Source organism: Suncus etruscus, chromosome X (assembly GCF_024139225.1).
Source record: "Suncus etruscus isolate mSunEtr1 chromosome X, mSunEtr1.pri.cur, whole genome shotgun sequence".
Lineage (NCBI taxonomy): Eukaryota > Metazoa > Chordata > Mammalia > Eulipotyphla > Soricidae > Suncus > Suncus etruscus.
The window spans coordinates 73987690-74009249 of record NC_064868.1 but is presented as its reverse complement, the minus strand read 5'-3'; the positions used below and the strand labels follow the sequence as shown (position 1 = coordinate 74009249).

Below are 21560 nucleotides of genomic sequence, written 5' to 3'. Positions count from 1 at the left end.
CTAAGAATGGCCGAATGCTTGAAAGGTTATGAGATAGGCCACACACCTGTGGTGGTCAGGGCATGAATAAAGATGATGCTTCCTAATGCCTGCATGTGAGTGAGTCTTGTTTCCGCCTTTCACCTGGGCCTGGGACCCGCCGGCTGGATGGGGGATGAAGCCACATGGCTGGGGCCTAAGCACAAAGGCCTCCATCCTTCACCATCCAGCTCAATCCTTAATAATTTGATGCAACAACTGGCGCTCCGAACTTTGACCTGAATCCTGGACCCAAGAAAACAGCGAATATGGTGAGATTTCTGCTCTTCTGTTTGATTTTGGCTCTTTTCAGATGGAGTCAGCCCAAAGGGTTTGGCCACGTGAAGCCATGTTCAAAGATGGCCACGACCCCTTCTAGGGGCAGAAATTTCAGTAATACAGGGGAGTTGAAAACTTGTATCACTCCCATCCAAGGCCCAGGACTGAAACTTTGTTACAATAAACAAAAACCTTGGCCTCCTCAAAAACTAATTAAAAGTTTAAATTGGAAACGGAGGAGAAAAAAGACTATTGAAAATGGACTGATTTTCTAAGAATGACCTTTGGCTTGAATTTGGATTTCGACTTTGGAAATTTCGGACTGGACTTTTAGTTTAAATAACTTTGAACTCTGAACATCCAAAAGCGCCCTGTAAAGCTGTGGCCGAAAACTTGCTTGCTAAGTGCCGCCCGGAGGGGAAAAGCGGCGAAAAGCTTCTAATTAGCCCTGAAGCGGCTTGGCTTGGCTTGGCTCCGCTCAACTCGGCTTGGCTCCAAAAAAGCGGCAAGCCTGGGATCCACCCTCCAAATCACAAAGGTGAAATGGCACGAGCGAACCGGCTGCACAAAGTTTACAGAAGCCACGTGGTGAGATCAGCGTGGGACAAATTAATCATCTGAACTTATGACTTTAAGTGTAGGAACTAAGCGGGTAGTCATACATTTCACTCATAGTTGGTGATGGGATAAGTTTTAGTGAGTTAGTGGTTTAAAAAAAATAGGGAGGTAATACAGCTTAGCCCATTTAACATCTGATTTCTAACCGCCTGCATCTTTGTCTTAATTAAGTCATTTTCTTTATAATTTAAATGTGTTTTGTTTTCCAGTTAATATTTTCAATTGCAAAATGTTTTACTGTGTGTATTTTAATGTACTTAGCCTGTTTTTAAAATGTATGTTGTGCATTTATGCTTTAGTACTTGTGTGTAGGGAAGGTTAATAGGAACAGGAAGTTCCCCCAATATAGTTTAAAAGTATAGGAACATGAAAGTTCCGAAATAGTGCTTGGTAAAAAAGCATTAAGAGAATTTTAAGTTACAAGTGTATAGTATATTTTGCAAAAATGTTATGTTTTTGAAAAGGGCTGGTATATTTTTCACTCTATTACGTTGGTGCATGAAAATATTAACCCACCTTTGGCTACAGGTGGAGTCAGAATTACAAAAAGGGTCTTTATATTTCAGAAAAGGGGGAAATGTTGGTGTATCTATCTGAGACCTGGATTTGGTGTAGATACCTAAAACCCACCCATCTCTGGGAGGGGTCTTGGGAACCGGATATTAGGTGTGACCTTACCTGCAAGACCCGGCCCATTCCTGGGAGGGGTCTTGGAATAGGTAGATAAACCCTGGAGCCAGGGGATTAGGCGCTCTTTGCCCTTTCTGTGCTGCTGGGCGCTCTGGCTTTTGGGCCTCTGTGTTCTGGTCTTTGACCAGCATGGAGCCCAAAGGGAAGATGGCTAACAGGAGATAAGATGCAGGGCTAGCAAAGTATTGCTGTGCTTGAAAGGTTATGAGTAGGCCACACACATGTGGTGGATAGGGCATGAATAAAGCTGATGGTTCCTAATGCCTGCCTGTGAGTGAGTCTTCATTACGCCGTTCACCTGGGCCTGGAACCCGCCGGCTGGATGGGGGATGAAGCCACGTGGCTGGGGCCTAAGCACAAAGGCCTCCATCCATCGCCATCCAGCCCCATCGTCAATTATTTGATACTACATGAGCGCATAGCCAGGTTAACCCCAGAGTGTCACCGGGTGTGGCTCAAAAAACCAAAAGCAAAAATACAAACAAAAAACCACAGCAAGGAACTCGATTTACCAAAGAAAAAAGTGAACTTGGACAAATAAATCTACATGATCTGGTTTTGATTGAGTGTTCAGTGTTTGCCAAAGGGATGGTTCTTTCCCTTACTATAGACCACTGGGGGCTCCTGATGAGATTAGAAAATGCTTTAAAAAGAATCTGTAGTGGGGCCCGAGTGACTGTAATGCAGGTAGGGTACTTGCTTTGAACATACACTCATCCTGTGTTCAATCCCTCAAGGCCCACCAGGAGTGATTCTTGAGCACAGAGCCAGGAGTAAGCCCTGGGTACTGCTGGCTATGGCCCCACAAACAAACAAAAGTTTTGTGGATATAGAACTGAGTAACCATGACTTGAGGCAAGAGAGATGGGTTACATTTTTGGGGGGGAACACTGACGAAGGGTGTGGGTATTGGAATGTTGTGTGCATGAAACTCTATCACTTAAAATATGGTAAATCAAAGGACCTAAAACTAAGGAAAAATTAAATAAGAATGAAAAAGTTCATCCTGTCTTTGGTCCTTTGGCCTGTGCTGAGGTTGGACCTTTGGGACACACTTGAGTGTCCCAATACTCTTAATAGCACCAGTGGCAGCTTAGGGAAGGCTAGACTCCCTCGGTAGAGGAGAAAGTTCAGCAGGAACAAAATGCATGAAAAGACAGGGCTGGAACCATAGTATAGCAGGCAGGGCATAGTATAGCCTTGCATAGGGCTAACCTGGGTTCGATCTCCGGCATCCTATATGGTTCCCCTGAGCCTGCCAGGTGTGATTCCTGAGTGCAGAGCCAGGAGTAGCCCCTTAGCATCACCGAGTGTGGTCCAAAAGCAAGGAAACAAACAAGACTAAAAGACACACACTTTCCAAGTCCTTTTCCCTTGGTATCTCTAGCAAAAATACTCTTGACCGCAGAGAAAATCTTTAGCCGGGGATGTCTAAGAAAAATCTATGAAACCAATTTCATCAAAGCCAGCATCCTGCGTCCCAGTTCTGAAATCACCTGCATACAAAGCTGTGCTGGGTGGTTCCAGAAATTGCTTTGGGTTCCTTTTTTCTCCCACTTCCACTCCAACTTATGAAATAAGACGTAAGTCCCCAAACACTAGGATGTTTACATGAAATCTTTGCAAAGGGGTGAAAAAAGAAATGAGCACAAACTTTTGTTGCATAGACAATTTCTTCTTATAGTCTTTGCACTTCTTTTTCTTCTTCGAGGCATCATATTCCCCTTTCAATTGAAACTTGGCCACTTCCACGTGTAATCGGTAGCCCCTGATTTCATCATCATCCAACAACTTCAACGCAAGCTCCACAGACTCCCTCTTTATAAAGGCAAACAAGGTATAGTTAGTAAGTTCCACATGGAAATTTAAATGACAACCAAATGAAAAGATAGAATAAAGACCCAAATCCAGGTGCCTGAGACATAATAGTGGGGAGTGAATTGACCTTGCATGCTGCTAATCCTGATTCGATATCCAGCACCCCATAGGGTCAGTTCCCTGAACCCACTAGGAATGATCCCTGAGCACAGAGCCAGGAGTAAGCCCTGAGCAATACCTGGGTGTGCCCCTGCCAAAAGATGTATATCTACTACTTAATTTGGGATAAAGAGCTATGGAATATGCAGCAAAATTTTCCTTGGTGCATCCGAATCACATATATTAAGGCTATTGTAACAATGTTGCCAAAACAGCAATATAAAAATTGAAAAAAGGAGCCGGAGTGGTGGCACAAGTTGTAAGGCATCTGCTTTGCCCATACTAGCCTAGGATGGACCGCAGTTCGATCCCCCAGCATCCCATTTGGTCCCCCAAGCCAAGAGCAATTTCTGCGCACATAGCCAGGAGTAACCCCTGAACGTCACCGGGTATGGCCAAAAACCCCCCAAAAATTAAAATTAAAATAAGAAAAGGAAAAAAACAAGGCCAGAGTGGTAGGGCATTTGCCTTGCACATGGCTGACCTTGGACAGACTGCGGTTCAATCCCCCAGTATCCCATGTGGTCCCCAGAGCCAGGAGCAATTTCTGACCCCAGAACCAGGAGTAACCCCTGAGTATCGCTGTATGTGGCCCAAAATTAAAAATTTGAAGAAAAAAAAAAAGCAAAAACAGATATGCATAAAAGACATGTTATGTCCCCAATGACAGGCCAGTAACTGAAGCTGTCTGAGCCTCAGCTTCTTCATGTGTAACAGGGAAGCAACGGCCTTCATTTCATCACAGGGCCCTTGGTAAAATGAAACATTTCCCAAGGCCAGTGACTGGCATATGGCTGGTGCCCAGTAACTTAAATAAGAAGGAAATGAATGGACCAGCAAGTCTCGTACTGAGCGACACCAGCCAGGAGAGGGGTAGACAGAACAAGCACTCAGAAAGCAGCAGAGCAAAGGAGCAAGAAATGACCAAAGACAACAGGAGTTGTGAACTGGTTTTAGAACTCAGCTTCTGGGCTCGGAGAGATAGCACAGCGGTGTTTGCCTTGCAAGCAGCCGATTAAGGACCTAAGGTGGTTGGTTCGAATCCCGGTGTCCCATATGGTCCCCCGTACCTGCCAGGAGCTATTTCTGAGCAGACAGCCAGGAGTAACCCCTGAGCACTGCTGGGTGTGGCCCAAAACACCAAAAAAATTAAAAAATAATAAAAAAAAAAAAGAACTCAGCTTCCACAGCAAGGAGACCGCAGTGGAGACAGTGGGGCTAGGAGAGGGCCTGAGATAATGGCAGAGGAATGGGGTCACTCTGGTGGAAGATGCAAAACTAGAACACTGTATTGAAGGAATCCTTCAATATTATATTATATTATATATAATTATATGTATTATAAATCACAGTGATTAAAATAAGATTGGGGGTTGACCCACATCCGGTGGTGTTCAGGGCTTATTCCTAGTGGGTTCAGATGACCATATGGGTGGCTGGGGATAAAACTGGGTTGCCCTTGTGCAAGACAAGCACCCGATTTGTTGTATTATGGGTCCCAACCCAGATTTAAAAATAATAGTTTTGCCGCTTAGCATTTCACTTTGTCACCTGTAGGATGAAGCCAAAGGCCTTGGAAAATTTCTGAGATGCAGAGGCGAGAGACAATATAGCAGGTAGGGCGCTGGCCTTGCAAGAGACTGATCACCAGCACCACATATAGTCCTAAGTCCCTCCAGGAGTGATTTCTTAGTGCAGTCAGGAGTAAGCCCTGAGCACGTCAGAGTGTTACCTGAAAAAAAAGCTTTCTATAATGCATTCTGTTTTGGGAATTTTGGAATACGGAACAGAATAGAGCATGAAAGGAACTAAGAATGGTAGAGACTCCAATTTAACAGAGAGGTGCCATATGCCGAGAACCAGAAAGGCAACTACCTAACAGTCTCTACATGACACAATTGTATGTTCTGGGTCACTACAAAGATCTGAGAACCCATAAAGGTGAATGCTTTCTAGGACTAGAGTGGGGAAGGTGCTTGCCTTACATGCGACCAACCTGGGGTTAAGCCCTGGAAGCCCATATGGTCCCCTGAACTCATCAGGCATGATGCCTGAGCACAGAGCCAGGAGTGAGCTTGAGCACCACTAGGTATGGCCCAGAAACAAACAAAAAAGATAAATAAATTCTGCTGCATGTATTAAGTAAGGATGTCTAGAGCAATTGATTATACTCTACCTCATACATTTGCAAGGACCTAAAATGTACACATAAAGTTTCACAAAACATTCAAAATCATTTTGAAGTTTTGTTTGACAGCCATACCTACTGGTGTTCAGAGGTCACTCTTGGTGGTGTTTTGGGGAAGGTGTTTTTTTGGTCTGGGAGTCACACCTGTCTGTGTTCAGGGCTTATTCCAGGTGAGCTTGGGGGACCCTAGGCAGAGCTGGGGATCCAACCCAGTTCAATTTCAAGCAAAGCAAATTCACCTGCTCCCCACCAAGACACCTGCTCCCCACCAAGAATAGGTAGCCAGACTTTTAGTAACCTTTGAAAAACTTAAACAGACTAAAAACCCCACTCATCTTTCAACAAACAATCCTATTCTGTCACTTAATGACTTACGACACATCATGGTCAAGTCCCTGTAATCTCAGTTTAAAACGACAAAGACAAGAAGTTCACTGAAGTCTGCTGAAGCCTGGTCCATTCACTCAAATGGGCAAATAAAATGTGACTGGTTGTTCTCTCTGTGTGGTTTCTACTTCTGGCTGTGGAGCATGCTGGGAAGCTACTCTGGTTTCTACTTTTGGTGCAGGGGACTGATCCTGGGAGCCTCCTACCTCATAGGCATATACTCTACCACTATAATTCTATCCTATAATTCTTTAATTATACCACTATAATTCTTTGCCCATGGGGGGGGGGGGGAGTTGGCCATACCTGGCAGTGCTCGGGGCTACTCTTGGTGCTGCACTCAGAAATTGCTCCGGGGAGGCTCAGGGGACCATACGGGATGCTGGGAATCAAAACTGGGTCCACCCTGGGTCAGCCACGTGCAAGGCAAATGCCCTACTGCTGTGCTATCTCTCTGACCCACCCATTTTTAAAATAGGTCCTGAACTGATTACAAAACCAACATGTCGAAAGAGATCCTTACAGTTAGAAAAGTACATGTTTGCCTTTCTTAAACAAAACAAACACCATTGGCACATAGCCTAGAGAATACATGGGCCTGGGTATTGTTTCCCTAGACTGACCAAATACCTCACCAATACAATGTACCCAGGCACCAACTAATAGTTCGGTTCTCTTCATATACTCTTCTGAATGGTCTCAGTCTCACTCATTTATCATCTAAACTAAATGATAGTCCCTGGGTACAGAAAAGAGACCCAGAAGCTAATCTCACCACAGAACTGACCTTCAGGTAACAACAGAGCCCATCTCCTTTTAGATTGCCTTGATTATCTTTGTAAAGCTTGACCTTAAATTCTTCTGTTTGAGGATCTCGCATGATAATGCCAAACTTGGACATGAGCTGTACAAACTCGTCTACTGTAATGTCTGGAGGCAAACCTATAATTTAAAAAAAGGATTATAAAGGCATTTAAAATACAAGTGAGCATTCAAATCAACACGGAACTAGCTTCTGTTGCATGTTATGAAGACTAAATGGCAAATTACTAACAGTCACCTGAAGCAGACAAACAATGGCAAACAAAGTCATGTTTCTTTCATTTCTGTTAGTTTCATCATAAGCAATATCTTTTCACTGATATAAACTAAAATGACACAACGATGAAAAAGACGTAATTTAAATTTTCTTTTTGGTTTAGGGGCCACACCCAGTGGCGCTCAGGGGTTTCTCCTGGCTCTATGCTCAGAATTCACTCCTGGCAGGCACGGGGACCATATGGGATGCCGGGATTTGAACCACTGACCTTCCTGCGAGGCAAATGCCCTGCCTCCATGCTATCTCCCAAGCTCTGAAAAAGACTTATTTTAAAAAAGAAATACATACCAGACACATATACATTGGTATTTCTGTCTTCTTCAACATGAAACCATCCTAAAAGTCAAAATAATATATCAATAAAACACATGCAAGGAGTGACATTAAGACATTTTGACAATGGGGCCATTTCTCAAAACTTTTAGAAATTAGAGGGATGGGAGAAACGCCTCAGCCTCCTGCTTTACTTTGCTCCATGACTGCACTTCTCCTAGTCAATGGACCCCAAAGCAACATGCAGAATACATCAGTGTAAATGTGACAATGGGGAAACTACACAGACCTCCACCATGCTTAGAGGATGAAGATGATAGCTCTAATGACCCAATAAATAGCCTCTCAGATAAGGACTTTAGAGAAGAAATATGGAGAATGCTCAAAGAACACAGAGAAAGCATGAAACAAACTGAATGAACCACGACCAAGACTCAAGAAGATTTGACAGCAGAAATGAGAAAAATTCAAACTGAAATAACAGGGCTGAAAAACTTGGAAGGCAAAATGAAAACCTCACTGGAAGGACTCACCAGCAGAATAACAGCTGCTGACAGAATCAGTGAGCTGGAAGATGAGATGCATGACAACTTCAAACAAAAGAGGTTGGAAAGCGTCTTAAAGTAAATGACTAGATGATAGAAAAAAATCCCAAAGCATATGAAGAGATGGGGGGCTAGAGCGATAGCATAGCAGGTAGGGCTTTTTCCTTGCACATCACTTTTGGTTACCCAGGTTTGATCCCTGACATTCCATATGGTTCCCCAGCCTGCCAGGAGAGGTTTCTTTTTTTTTTCTTCAGTTTTTGGGCCACACCCGGCGGTGCTCAGGGGTTACTCCTGGCTGTCTGCTCAGAAATAGCTCTTGGCAGGCACGGGGGACCATATGGGACACCGGGATTTGAACCAACCACCTTTGGTGCTGGATTGGCTGCTTGCAAGGCAAACGCCACTGTGCTATCTCTCCAGGCCCAGGAGAGGTTTCTGAGTGCAAAGCCAGGAGTAATCCTTGAATACCAGTGGATGTGGCCCCAAAACTAAAAAGATAGAAAAATAGAAATCTGGGATAAATTCAATAGAAACAACATAAGAATCACTGGAGTCCCAGAGGCCCAGGAAGAAAATCTCCATAAAAATTAACAGTAGAGGCCAGAGCAGTGGCACAAGCGATAGGGCATTTGCCCTGCATGCGCTAACCTAGGATGGACTGTGATTTGATCTCCTGGCATCCTATATGGTACCCCAAGCCAGGAGTTATTTCTGAGTGCATAGCCAGGAGTAACCCCTGAGTGTCACTGGGTGTGGCCCCAAAACAAAAAAATCAACAGTAAAATACATCATTGCTGATAAGTTCCCAGAACTAAAGAGTGCATACAACTACATGGAGGCCCTAAGAGTACCAGCTAAAAGAGATCCAAAGAAAAGCACTCCAAGTCATATAGTAGACACAATGATGAATACTACAGATAGGGGTAGAATACTAAAGGCAGCAAGATCAAAACGGGAAATTGCATACAAAGAAGCATCCTTAAGATTTATAGCAGATGTGGGGGCCAGAGCAATATCACAGTGGTTAAGGTATTTGCCTTGCATGCAGCCAACACAGGACAGACCCCAGTTCGAATCCCAGCATCCCATATGGTCCCCCGAGCCTACCAGGAGCAATTTCTGAGCACAGAGCCAGGAGTAACCCCTGAGCCCTGCTGGGTGTGATCTAAAAACAAAAAAAATATTTACAGCAGATTTATCATAAACGATCTACAAGGCCCAAAGACTGTGGTGGATACACTTCACCCAGCCAGACTTAAATTCAGGTTTGAGGAAAAGATACACAGTTTCATGGATCAACAACAGCTTAGAAACTTTACAGACTCCAAACTAACATTAAAAGAACTGAAGGGTCTACTTTAAGGCAAGGCAGACCCAGCAAACGAAACTCCTACAAAAAATATGACACCTAATCTCAGAACAATCATCTCTCTCAAAGTCAATGGACTAAATGCATCAATTAGGAGACAGAGAGTGGAAAATGGATCAGAAAACTGAATCCAACATTTTGCTGCTTGCAAGAAACATACCTGAATAGTCAGAGCAAACTTAGCCTAAAAATCAAAGGCTAGAAAACAATTACTCAAGCAAACAACTCCCTTACAAAGACTGGGGTAGCCATACTAATATCAGACAACACAGACCTAAGGATTAACAAATCTGTAAGAGACAGATATGGGCATTTCTTTTCTTTTTTTTCTGCAAGTCACAAAACGGGCTTTTTTCTTAGCTAAGGGTCCAAGACTTCCATCTGGGAACAGGCTTCCAGTCAAGGACCCCAAGTCTAGGGTGTGTGTGTGAAGATATATATAGCCATGGCCAAGTGTGTCAGAGCTGAATGTACAGCAGATAAAAGGGATACATAATTCAATTGCCACAAGATACATAATTCATATGTTACAAGGCTGATCTGTTAAGGCTTATCCTGAGTGCACTGATGTGGGTGCTGTGTTCTCGGTCTTGTACCTCCCTTTCTCTCCAACTCTTATCTGAAGGCCACATTAACAAGCTAACAAAGGGAATATACAGAAGCAGTTTTAGCAAAAGCAGAAACTTTCATGGGGAAAGCAGAAACCTCAAGGTCCTACAGCACCAACATGTCCTAAGAGACTGGGGACTACAAAAGATGGGCATTTCTTACTAATCAAGGGATGTATACACCAAGAAATCACACTTTCAAATATATACGCACCCAATGATGAGCCAGAAAAATACTTAAAACAACTGCTGATAAATTTGGAGACAACAGTAGCAACACAATAACATCAACTCATTCAATACTGCCTTGCCATCTCTTGATAGGTCAACCAGGCTAAAACTTAACAAAGATATACTGGCTTTGAAGGAAGAAATAAAAGAGTGTCTTAGTAGATATGAGAGAGAGCTTTTCATCCTCAGAGAAATGAATACGCATTCTTTTCCAATGCACCTGGGTCATTCTCCAATATATGCCATGTGCTGGGCCATAAAACAACTCTATAAAATCAAGAGGATAAAAATTTAGAAATTATTTCTGCTATCTTCTCAGATAATAAAGCACTGAAAATAAAGGGGAATTACAAGCAGACATAAACAACATTAAAATCTGGAAATTAAACATTTCACCGCTGAACAACCAGTGGGTCAGAGATGAAATCAAAAAGATTCCTAGAATCAAATGAGAATGAAGACAGAAATTATTAGAATCTATGGGACACAGAAAAGTGGTATTAAAGGGAAAATTATAGCGTTACAATCATGCATCAGAAAGGAAGAAAAGGCCTACATAAAAAAACTTAATGTCATAGTTTAAGAAATTGGAAAGAGAGACGCAGAATAGTCTCACTCATCTATGGGTTTTAAGAAAAATAAAAGTCATTTTTGCAACAATCCTCAGAGACAATGAGAGGAGGGCTGGAACTTCCAGCTCATTTCATGAAGCTCACCACAAAGAGTGGTGAGTGCAGCTATAGAAATAACTACACAGAGAACTACCATAATCATGTGAATGAATGAGGGAACTGGAAAGCCTGTCTGGAGAACAGGTAGGGGTGGGGTGGGATGGAGGGAGATTTGGGACATTGGTGGTGGGAATGTTGCACTGGTGAAGGGGTGTATTTTACATGACTGAAACCTAATCACAACCATTTATGTAATCAAGATGTTTAAATAAAGAAAAAAAGGAAATTGGAAAAAGAGCAACAAAATGATCTGAAAGTAAGCAGGCGGAAAGAAAATAAAAGTTAAAGCGGAAATCAATGAATTGGACATCCAAAACACAATTCAAGAGATCACTGAAAGTAAGAGTTAGTTTTTTTGAAAAAATAAACAATATTCATAAACATTTAGCAATATTCACAAAGAAAGGGAGAGAAATTTAATAAGCAGAATCAGAAATGAAAAGGGGGAGGTCACTATAGAAATCCAAAGGGTAATTAGAGACTATTTTGAGAATTTCTATGCCAAAAAACAAGAGAACCTGGAAGAAATGGATAAATTTTTTGGAATTCAGCCTTCCAAGGTTCAACCAAGAGGATTTGGAATACTTGAACAGACTTACCACTTATTACTATTGAGGAAATTGAAAGAGTAATCAAAAGGCTTCCAAAAAACAAAAGTCCAGGTCCAGATGGATTCAATAACAAATTCTTTTTTTTTGGCGGGGGCACACCCGGCGTTGCTCAGGGGTTACTCCTGGCTCTCTGCTCAGAAACAGCTCCTGGCAGGCACGGGGGACCATAGGGGACACCGGGATTCAAACCAACCACCTTTGGTCCTGGATCGGCTGCTTGCAAGGCAAACGCCGCTGTGCTATCTCTCCAGGCCCAGTAACAAATTCTTTCTTTTTTTTTTTTTTTTTTTTTTGTGGTTTTTGGGTCACACCCGGCAGTGCTCAGGGGTTATTCCTGGCTCCATGCTCAGAAATTGCTCCTGGCAGGCACGGGGGACCATATGGGACGCCGGGATTCGAACCGATGACCTTCTGCATGAAAGGCAAACGCCTTACCTTCATGCTATCTCTCCGGCCCCGTAACAAATTCTTTCAAACCTTTCTAGAGCAACTACTACCAATCCTTTTCAGGCTCTTCCAGGACACTGAAGACAGAGAAACACTCCCAAATAGTTTCTATGAAGCTACTATCACCCTGATACCAAAAGCAGACAAAGACACCACAAAAACTAGAATTAAAGGTCCATATCCTCGATGAACCAGGATGCAAAGATCCTCAACAAAATACTAACAGAATTTAACAAATCATCAAGAAGTTTATACACCATGACCAAGTAGGATTCATTCCAGGGATGCAAGGATGGCTTAACATATGCAAGTCAAACAATATAATATACCGCATCTATAAAAGAAAAAACAAAAATCAAATGATCATTTCATAGATAATGAGAAAACATTTGACAAGGTCCAGCACCCATTCATGATAAAAACTCTCAGTAAGATGGAAATTGAAGGAAACTTTCCTCAATATTATCAAAGCCATTTATTACAAACCCATTGCAAATTTTACACTCAATGGGGCAAAACCAAAAGCCATCCTTTAAGAACTGGCACAACACAAGTTTGCCCCCTCTCACCACTTCTATTTAATAAAGTACTGGAAGTACTTGCTGTAGCAATTAGGCAAGAAAAAGACATCATGGGCATCCACACAAGAAAGGCATAAGTGGGGTCTGGAGCAGTGGCGTGGAGCGGTAAGGCATCTATCTACCTTGCCAGGACTAGCCTAGGATGGACTGAGGTTTGATTCCCAGCATCCCACATAGTCCCTCAAGCCAGGAGTGATTTCTGAGTTCATAGCCAGGAGCAATCCCTGAGCCAGGGTGTGGCCCCCAAAAAACAAAAACAAAAAAAGGGAAGAAGTGAAGTTCTCATTGTTTACAAATGACATAATACCTAATCCTAATGACTCCAGAAAAAAAGCTTCTAAAAACAATAGACTTGTATAGTAGAATGGCAGGCTACAAATACAAAATTTTGCATTTAATATGCAAAAACCCATGGCTTTTCTATATACAGATAATGAAAGAGAAGAAAAATATATTAAAAACTCAATCCCTGGGGCCGGAGAGATAGGATGGAGGTAGGGCTTTTGCCTTGCATGCAGAAGGATGTTGGTTCGAATCCTGGCATCCTATATGATCCCCTGAGTGTGCCACGAGCATAGAGCCAGGAGTAACCCCTGAGCACTGCCAGGTGTGAACCAAAAACAAACAAACAAAACAAAACAAAACAGAAAAAACACAATCCCATTCACAAGAGGGCCTCAGAAAATCAAGTACTGGGCTGGAGAGATAGCATGGAGGTAAGATGTTTGCCTTTCATGCAGAAGGTCATTGGTTCGAATCCCAGCGTCCCATATGGTCCTCTGAGCCTGCCAGGAGCGATTTCTGAGTGTAGAGCCTAAGTGCTGCCGGGTGTGACCCAAACAAAACAAAACAAAAACAAACAAACAAACAAACAAAAATCAAGTACATTGGAGTCAACTTAACTAAAAAGATGAAAGAGCTATATAAAGAAAACTATAAAACCCTGCTTCAAAAAATAAAAGAGGACACAAGGAAACAAAGACTCACCCTGCTCATGGATTGGAAGGATTAACATCATTAAAATGTCAATACTTCCTAAAGCATTGTACAGATTTAATGTAATCTCTATAAAATTTCCCATGACATTTTTCAAAGAAGTGGATCAGATGCTCCTGAAATTTATATGGAGAAATAAATGTCCATGAATAGGTAAAGCAACCTTTGGCAAAAAAAAAAAGATGGGAGGAACCACTTTTCCCAACTTTACAGCAGTAGTTATTAAAACAGCACAGTATTGGAATAAATCCAGATCCTTAGATCAATGAAATAGATTTGAATATCCAGAGATGGACCCACAGGCTTATGAACAATTAATTTTTGAGAAAGGAGCAAGAAATACAAAGTGGGACAAGGAAAGTCTCCTCAACAAGTGGTACTGGGAAAACTGATCAACTAAATGAAAAAAAAAATGAACTCAAGATGTCTCCTGAACACCATGCACAGAGGTCAAATCAAAATGGATTAGAGATCCTGACATCAGACCTGAAACCATAAGGTACTGAGGAAAACATAGACAGAATTCTCCATGACATTGAAGCTAAAGGTATCTTCAAGGAGGAAATATCTCTTGCCAAGCAAATGTAAGCAAAGATAAATAAATGAAACTATATTAAACTCAGAAGCTTCTGTACTTCAAAGGAAACAGTGACTAGGAAACAAAGGCTACCCATGGAATGGGAGAAACTTTTTACGCAATATCCATCAGAAAAGGGGTTAATATATAAGGTATACAAGGCACTAATAAACTTTACAAGAAAAAAATCTAACTCCATCAAAAAATAGGGAGAAGAAATGAACACTTGGGGAATTTGGTGGAGGGAGGTGGACTCTGGTGGTAGGATTGGCCCTGATTCACTGTTTGTCTAAAACCCAACTAAGAAGGAATTTGTAAATCACAATAGTTTCAATAAAAATATTAAATTAATAAAAAAAGAAATGAACAGACATTTCCTCAAAGAAGAAATATAGATGGCCAAAAGGCACATGTAAAAATGCTCCTTATCACTAATAATCAGGGAGTTGCAAATCAGAACAACAATGAGATATCATCTCACAGCAGAGAAACTGGCACACATCACAAAGAACAAGAACAACCAGTGCTGGAATGGATTCGGGGGGTAAAGGACTCAGATTCACGGCTGGTGGGAATGCAAACTGATCCAGCCTTTTGGGAAAACAAGATAGACATTCTACAAAAAGCTAGAAATTGAGTTTGCATATGATCCAGTAATACTATAATACCCCAGGAACAGAAAAACACAATAAAAAATGCACTCCTATGTTTAGCATAGCACTATTTACAATAGCCAGAATCTGCAAACAACCTAGGTGTGTGACAACAAATGAGTGGCTAACGAAACTGTGGATGGAACACTATGTGGCCATTAGGAAAAATGAAGTCTCGAATTTTGCTTATACATGGATGGACATGCTGAGTGAAAAGAACCAGAAGAAAAGGGATAGAATAGAATAACCTCATTCCTTTTTGGAAATAAGGAAAAAAAGATAATATGGTAATAATATCCAGAGGCAAGAGAAATAAGGGTCAGGAGGACTAGCCCAGGGTAGAAAGCTTGCCATAAAGAGCAGTGAGTGTAGCTAGAGTAGAGAAGGGTCTACTAAGACAATGATAGTTGGAACTGATTCCCTGAACAAGATCTCATCACTGAAAGTGGAGAAACTAACAGGTAAGGAACTCGGCCAACAATAGTGCATACCACAGCATCAAAAATGGAAAGAGAAAAAGAGTGAGGGAGAGAAGCAAACTGCCTGCCCTAAAGCAAGGCAGATGGGTAAGGGGTGGGAGGGAATTGGTAGTGGGAGGGTGCACTGGTGAAGGATGGTGTACAATGTATGGCTAAAACCAAACAATGAGCAATTCTGAAACCATGGTACTTAAATAAAGCTTTAGAAATTAGAACAAGATAGAGCAACTTAAATCATAATTGACTCTATTGACAGATATTATTTTCAGAGTCCTATCTAAAATTCATCTTGATTATTGGTGATGCTGAGAATGACTTCAAACAGTCTGATCCACCCACTTTGGGCTCTTGCCTAAATTGCTTCTAACTTCAATTATTGGTAGGCAGTACAGCCAAGTCAAACAAAATTGACTTGAGCTCAATTTAACTAAATTTCAAAAGTACTAAATTTAACTAAATTCCAAAAGACCAATGATCTTTCAAACAGAAATTTTTTGTGAGGTTCAGGGATAGAACCTAGGGCCTCATGCATGCAAGGCAAAGGCTTGACCACTGAGTTCCATCCCCAGCCCCATATAAAACTTTTGATAATCTCCTGCTTAACAGATCGATTTGACCAAGGAAGAAACTGAGGCAGAAAATTGAAACCACCTACCCACTGGCCACAGCAAGTTAGAGCAAGAGCCAATATATGAACGCGAATAAAAATTCCTGAAAGATCACTGTACCTCAAGTTGTATTGGTGGTTGTAGTAGAAGGGGCCCTTAATTCCTCTAATGGTATAAGTCACCCCAAACAACTATATACATGCATACTCACATTCTGCAACCTAAATTCACTTGCCTGAGTCACCCTTTTTCTTTTCTCCCTTCTTTCTGGGGTCACTGGGTTCGGGGATTTTTCTTTGCGGAGGTTCCTCTGCAGTTGTAGCATTTATGTCTTGCACATCTGCAGTAGAACTTGAAGCGCCGTCATTGGAAAAGCCATAATTGGCTTGATACGTAGCAATGAAATCATCAGTAATCTAAAGGAAAAATCCAACATTTGCATAGAAGTCAAAACATTATTCCCTCTCCTAAAGTACTGTGGTTATGTTCAATGACAGCCCATTTCACTAATAACACAGAAATATTTCTGCAAGTAATAACTGGAATGAGTCAAGCAAACATGCAAGAATATCATGTTCAATGGAAAATTGTCCATAACTTTTTATTTTATTTTATTATTATTTGTTTTGTTATACCTGGCTGTGCTCAGTACTTACTCTTGGCAGGGTTAAGGAGACCATAAGAAGTACTAAACTGGGGCCAGGAAGGTGGCGCTAGAGGTAAGGTGTCTGCCTTGCAAGCGCTAGCGTAGGACAGACCGTGGTTCGATCCCCTGGCATCCCATATGGTCCTCCCAAGCCAGGAGCGATTTCTGAGCGCATAGCCAGGAGTAACCCCTGAGCATCAAACGGGTGTGGCCCAAAAACCAAAAAAAAAAAAAAAAAAAAAAAAGAAGTACTAAACTTAGACCAGCCATCTGCAAGGCAAGTGCCCTACCCACTCTACTGTTCTGTCCATGAACAATGATTTTTAAAATCTCTCAAGTTCAGCAGGTAGGGAGCTTGCTTTGCACAAGGGACCAAGCGGGATTCAATTTCCTGTTCTACATATGTTCCCTGGGCCTATCAGGAGTGACCCTAAAAACAGAATTCAGGGGCCCGGAGAGATAGCACAGCGGTGTTTGCCTTGCAAGCAGCCGATCCAGGACCAAAGGTGGTTGGTTCAAATCCCGGTGTCCCATATGGTCCCCCGTGCCTGCCAGGAGCTATTTCTGAGCAGACAGCCAGGAGAAACCCCTGAGCACTGCTGGGTGTGGCCCAAAAACAAAAAACAAAAACAAACAAACAAAAAAAACCCAGAATTCAGAGTTAGCCCTGGAGTTGGCCCTGAGCACTACTGGGTGTGGCCCTAAAACCAACCAACAACCAAAAATACTTCCTAAATTAGGTTAACCTCCTTCAAAAAAATAAAATCAATACTACTTCTAGGGATATACCCTAGAAACACAAAACCACAAAACATAAATGCCCTAATGCACACCTATGTTCATTGCAGCTCTATTTACAATAGCCATAATCTGGAAGCAACCCAGAAGACAGGCAGGGGGTGGTGGAGGAGGGAGATGCGGGGCATTGGTGGTGGTAAGGTTGTAGTGGTGAAGGGGGGGTGCACTTTTTATGACTGAAACACAACTACAAACATGTTTGTAATCGTGGTGTTTAAAGATATTAATAAACAAAATATCTTATACAGGAAGGTAAAGAAAAAAACTTCCAATACATATAAAAATGGAGAAGATAATATATGACAGTAATGGGCCCATAGCTTTACACAACAATCATCAACTCTGATCCCATGCTCCCAAAAAATCAAGATAGGTACTTTTCAACTAAGTCTAAGTGATTAGGTCATTAGGAATGATATTGGTGTCTTTTCCAGCTGTTTTCATTATAAATTACAACCTTTCAACAGTCTGACCAAGGTGAATGATTCTCCCTGTCCACCATATAAAACTGGCCAAAGTTTTCTCAACTCTTTTTTTTTATTTTTGGCTTTTGGTTTTTGGGTCACACCTGGCAGCGCTCAGGGGATTACTCCTAGCTCTATGCTCAGAAATTGCTCCTGGCAGGTTCAGGGACCATGTGGGATGCTGGGATTTGAACAACCGACCTTCTGCATGCAAGGCAAACGCCTTACCTCCGTGCTATCTCTCCAGCCCCCATTCTCAACTCTTTCTAGAACCAACTGTAGCAACAGTTATTTTACACCCAAGCTGCAATAAAATATCTAACAACGTAAGAAGAATACCTAACTATTATATGCAATAAAGAACAAAATGAAACAGTCAACACCGCACAAAAAGTATAAACTGTGCATCAGAAATATATAGTAAAGGGGTCAAAGCTTTGCTGGCAGGCTGCTGACCCAGTTCTGATCCGTAGCCGCACATATGGTCCCTCGAGCACTACCAGGAATGATCTCTTAGCAGAGTTAGGAGCAAACCCTAAGCATAGCAGATGTGGCCTCAAAACTCTAAGAAAATATATAGGTTCACTTAACTTTTTTTTTTTTTTTGGTTTTTGGGCCACACCCGGCGGTGCTCAGGGGTTATTCCTGGCTATCTGCTCAGAAATAGCTCCTGGCAGGCACGGGGGACCATATGGGACACCGGGATTCGAACCAACCACCTTTGGTCCTGGATCGGCTGCTTGCAAGGCAAACACCGCTGTGCTATCTCTCCGGGCCCCACTTAACATTTAAGTCTCTGTAAGCATAGAACTGATTATGTATATAAAGAACGGGGCCCACAATGCTGAGAGTAAATGCTTGACCTCTCTTACTATGAAATCATTCCTTGCTTTTAGTAGCAGAACCAATGCAACTAAAACCCACGTTCCTGGCTCTTGGGAGGAAAAAAGTACTATGAAAGTGTAGTTTTATCCTAATACCGATTCATATTAGTCACACATAGGAATGAGGAAAATTCTCAATGGAAAGTCTGAAGAGACCTGGGCTCTCCTAAGCAGAAAATTTTAATCTATGACTAGACAAAAGTTCATGTGCTCAGAAGGCTGAAGAACCGCACTCCAGGAGGCACCACCTACAGAAACGAACAGGAAAGAGAACTATTTACAGGAGATAAAATTTGAGAGAAGAGTTGAAACCATGTTTTAAAGTCACAAAAGCCACACTATGGCACTGATACTAGGAAATGATGTCCTCTTGGCAATTTTATATCTATCTATCTATATATATATATATATATATATATATGTATGTATGTATGTAAAGTAGTCACCGACATAATCCACTACTCAGTGACCTCAGGGAAATGTGCAACCTGAAGATTTCTGCTCCTTTACAGATCGTTATACACAAAAGCAAACCTTTCATAGTTTTTTTTTTAAATACTCATCAGGTTATTAGTTCCAAGGCACAGACAAGAGAATGCTAATAGGGCATCCACGAGGCGGCCCAGGCCCTGCGGGGGTGACCCTGCAGCTCTTTTCTTACTTACCTTGGGGAACCAGGCTTTCTTGTCCAGGTCCCATTCATAAGGGGTGTCGGCGGGTGCTTGCCCCAAAGCCTCAGGGTCCCCGGTGGCGTTTTTCTGGGGGTCGTCTTTGGAGTCCCCGTACAATTCTTGCAGCCGCAACTGCTCATCAAACTCGTCGTTTCGGCCCAAGTTGCTGCCACTCATGTTGTCCAGTTAACCCCCCTCACGGAGGAAGGTCCCGGCGCGAGTAGAGGGGGTGTCGATGACGCTGGGGGGGGAGGAAAGAGAGAAAGAGCTCGATAGCGCACCCCTCGCGCCCCGAAGTCCCCCGAGCCTCCTCCCGGCGCCGCGCTCCACCCCGCCGCCTCGCGTGCACACGCATCGCCACCCACCTGCTCCTCCAGCCGGCGCCCCGGGGATCGGGGCTCCGCGCCCGAGGCCCAGGGAGCACGAACGCCCCGGTGGAAGAGGCCCGCGGCTGCACGCCGAAGACGAGCACTTGCCCGGGAACCCAGGAGCGTTTAATATGTCGCAGTCGTCATGGTGGGCGCCGCGCGACGTCATGGTTTGCGCGCGACACGCCCACCGTGGCGTCACTAGCGGCCGACGGGCCGTGGCACTGAGCTGGGGGCCGGACGTCCGAGGTCACGCAGAGGTCGCCGCTCTCGGCCCGCCTTCTCCGCGCCATCACCCTGCAGTCGGGCCGGGTGAAGGGCACGGGAGTTCCCGTGGCACTTTTGGGGCCGCAGACTTTCGAGGGCCCCGTGGCGGGCCAGGGCCAAGTCTGTCCGGCTCAGGGCGGTGGGTTCCAGGCAGGGGAAAGTTCCCGCAAAGGGCAGTAGGGACAGCTACAGGGCGCCGCCATCTTGGAGGTGGACGCCGCCGTGCTGGATTTGCCCAGGCCCCGCCTCCGCGTGGGAAACTTGGGGTTTTAACTGGTTTCTTTCTTTTGGCGTGGGCTTCTGGAATCTTAAGCGCCTCGCATTGGATCTGGGGTTCAGTGCGACTTGGATGAATGAGTGATTACGCTAGGGGATGTCAATAAGTTAAACAAGGGGTGCAAGGATTAAATTTGGGGAAGTTTCAGCTCCGTACAACGCTTGTCTAATTCGCAAGCTGCATTCCGATTTAGGTTTTTTGTTTTGTTTTGTTTTGTTTTGTTTTTCCAGGACACGTCCTTTACATTAAGTTCCTGTTCTGGTGCGAGCATTTTTTTGTTTTTGTTTTTGGAGGATTGAATTTGCATGCACTTAAAACAAAAGTGTTGCGGTAGGGGGCTACTCCCGTCTGTGAGCAGGGCTTATTCCTGGCTCTGAGCCCAGGGAATTATTCTTGACAGGATTAGGGGACCAAATGGGCCTCGTTCAAGGCAAGCTCCTATCCTCTGTAGTATCACTGGCCAGGTGCACCCACATAAAAGAATTCTAGTTTGGATAACATTGTTACAATAGTGTTAATGTTTATAGTTTTTTTATTTCATATTTAAATTTTAATAAATTGGAAAAAAATGGAATCAGTTGAGAAACATTTGCAAAGCTCCTGACTCATACAATGTTGCAAACCTATTCCTTCAGTGCACCTTTCCCACCACCAATGTTCCCAGACATTGCCCTCCTGACCAGCAAGCAGCAAGACTCATACAATGTTGCAAACCTATTCCTTCAGTGCATCTTTCCCACCACCAATGTTCCCAGACATTGCCCTCCTTGGCAGCAAGCAGCAAGATTCCACCATTTTTCATAAGTGCATAAAATAACAGTCTGTGCAGCGCTTACTCCTGGCTCTGTGCTCAGGGATCATTCCTGATGAGACTTGGGAGGAACTTACAGAGTACCAAGGATCAAACCTGACTTGGTTACATGCAAGGCAAGGGACCTACCATCTCTGGCCCCCCTCTCAATTTAAATATTTTTCAGAGATTTTAGACTCCGTGGTTTACAATACCGGCAACTGTAGAGTTTCATGCATAAATCACTCCCTCCACCAGAGTGTCCACTTCCCTTCATTGTCTAAGTGGCCCCCCCACATTCATACACTCATTCCCCCCTCCTTATCTATGATAATCTTCCTACTGAAGACCAGTGCTTAGTTTCTGTGGTCACTAAGTATTTATTATCCCCCTAGTATGTTTCTTTATATCCCATATGTGATAGAGA

General features: G+C 43.1%; 1 protein-coding gene across 1 annotated transcript in view; it reads right to left on the bottom strand.

The window, feature by feature from the left end:
* The window catches only part of HTATSF1 (HIV-1 Tat specific factor 1), a 42030-nt gene extending 22146 nt beyond the window's left edge, over positions 1-19884 (bottom strand). The window contains exons 1-6 of the mRNA XM_049766605.1: positions 19797-19884; positions 19426-19672; positions 16204-16384; positions 7545-7592; positions 6945-7099; positions 3260-3423 (exon numbers count right to left, since the gene is read on the bottom strand). Of these exons, the coding sequence (XP_049622562.1) occupies positions 3260-3423; positions 6945-7099; positions 7545-7592; positions 16204-16384; positions 19426-19608 (731 nt within the window). The 5' untranslated portion in view covers positions 19609-19672; positions 19797-19884. The remainder of the gene's footprint in view (positions 1-3259; positions 3424-6944; positions 7100-7544; positions 7593-16203; positions 16385-19425; positions 19673-19796) is intronic.
* Between the last annotated feature and the right edge of the window lie 1676 nt (positions 19885-21560).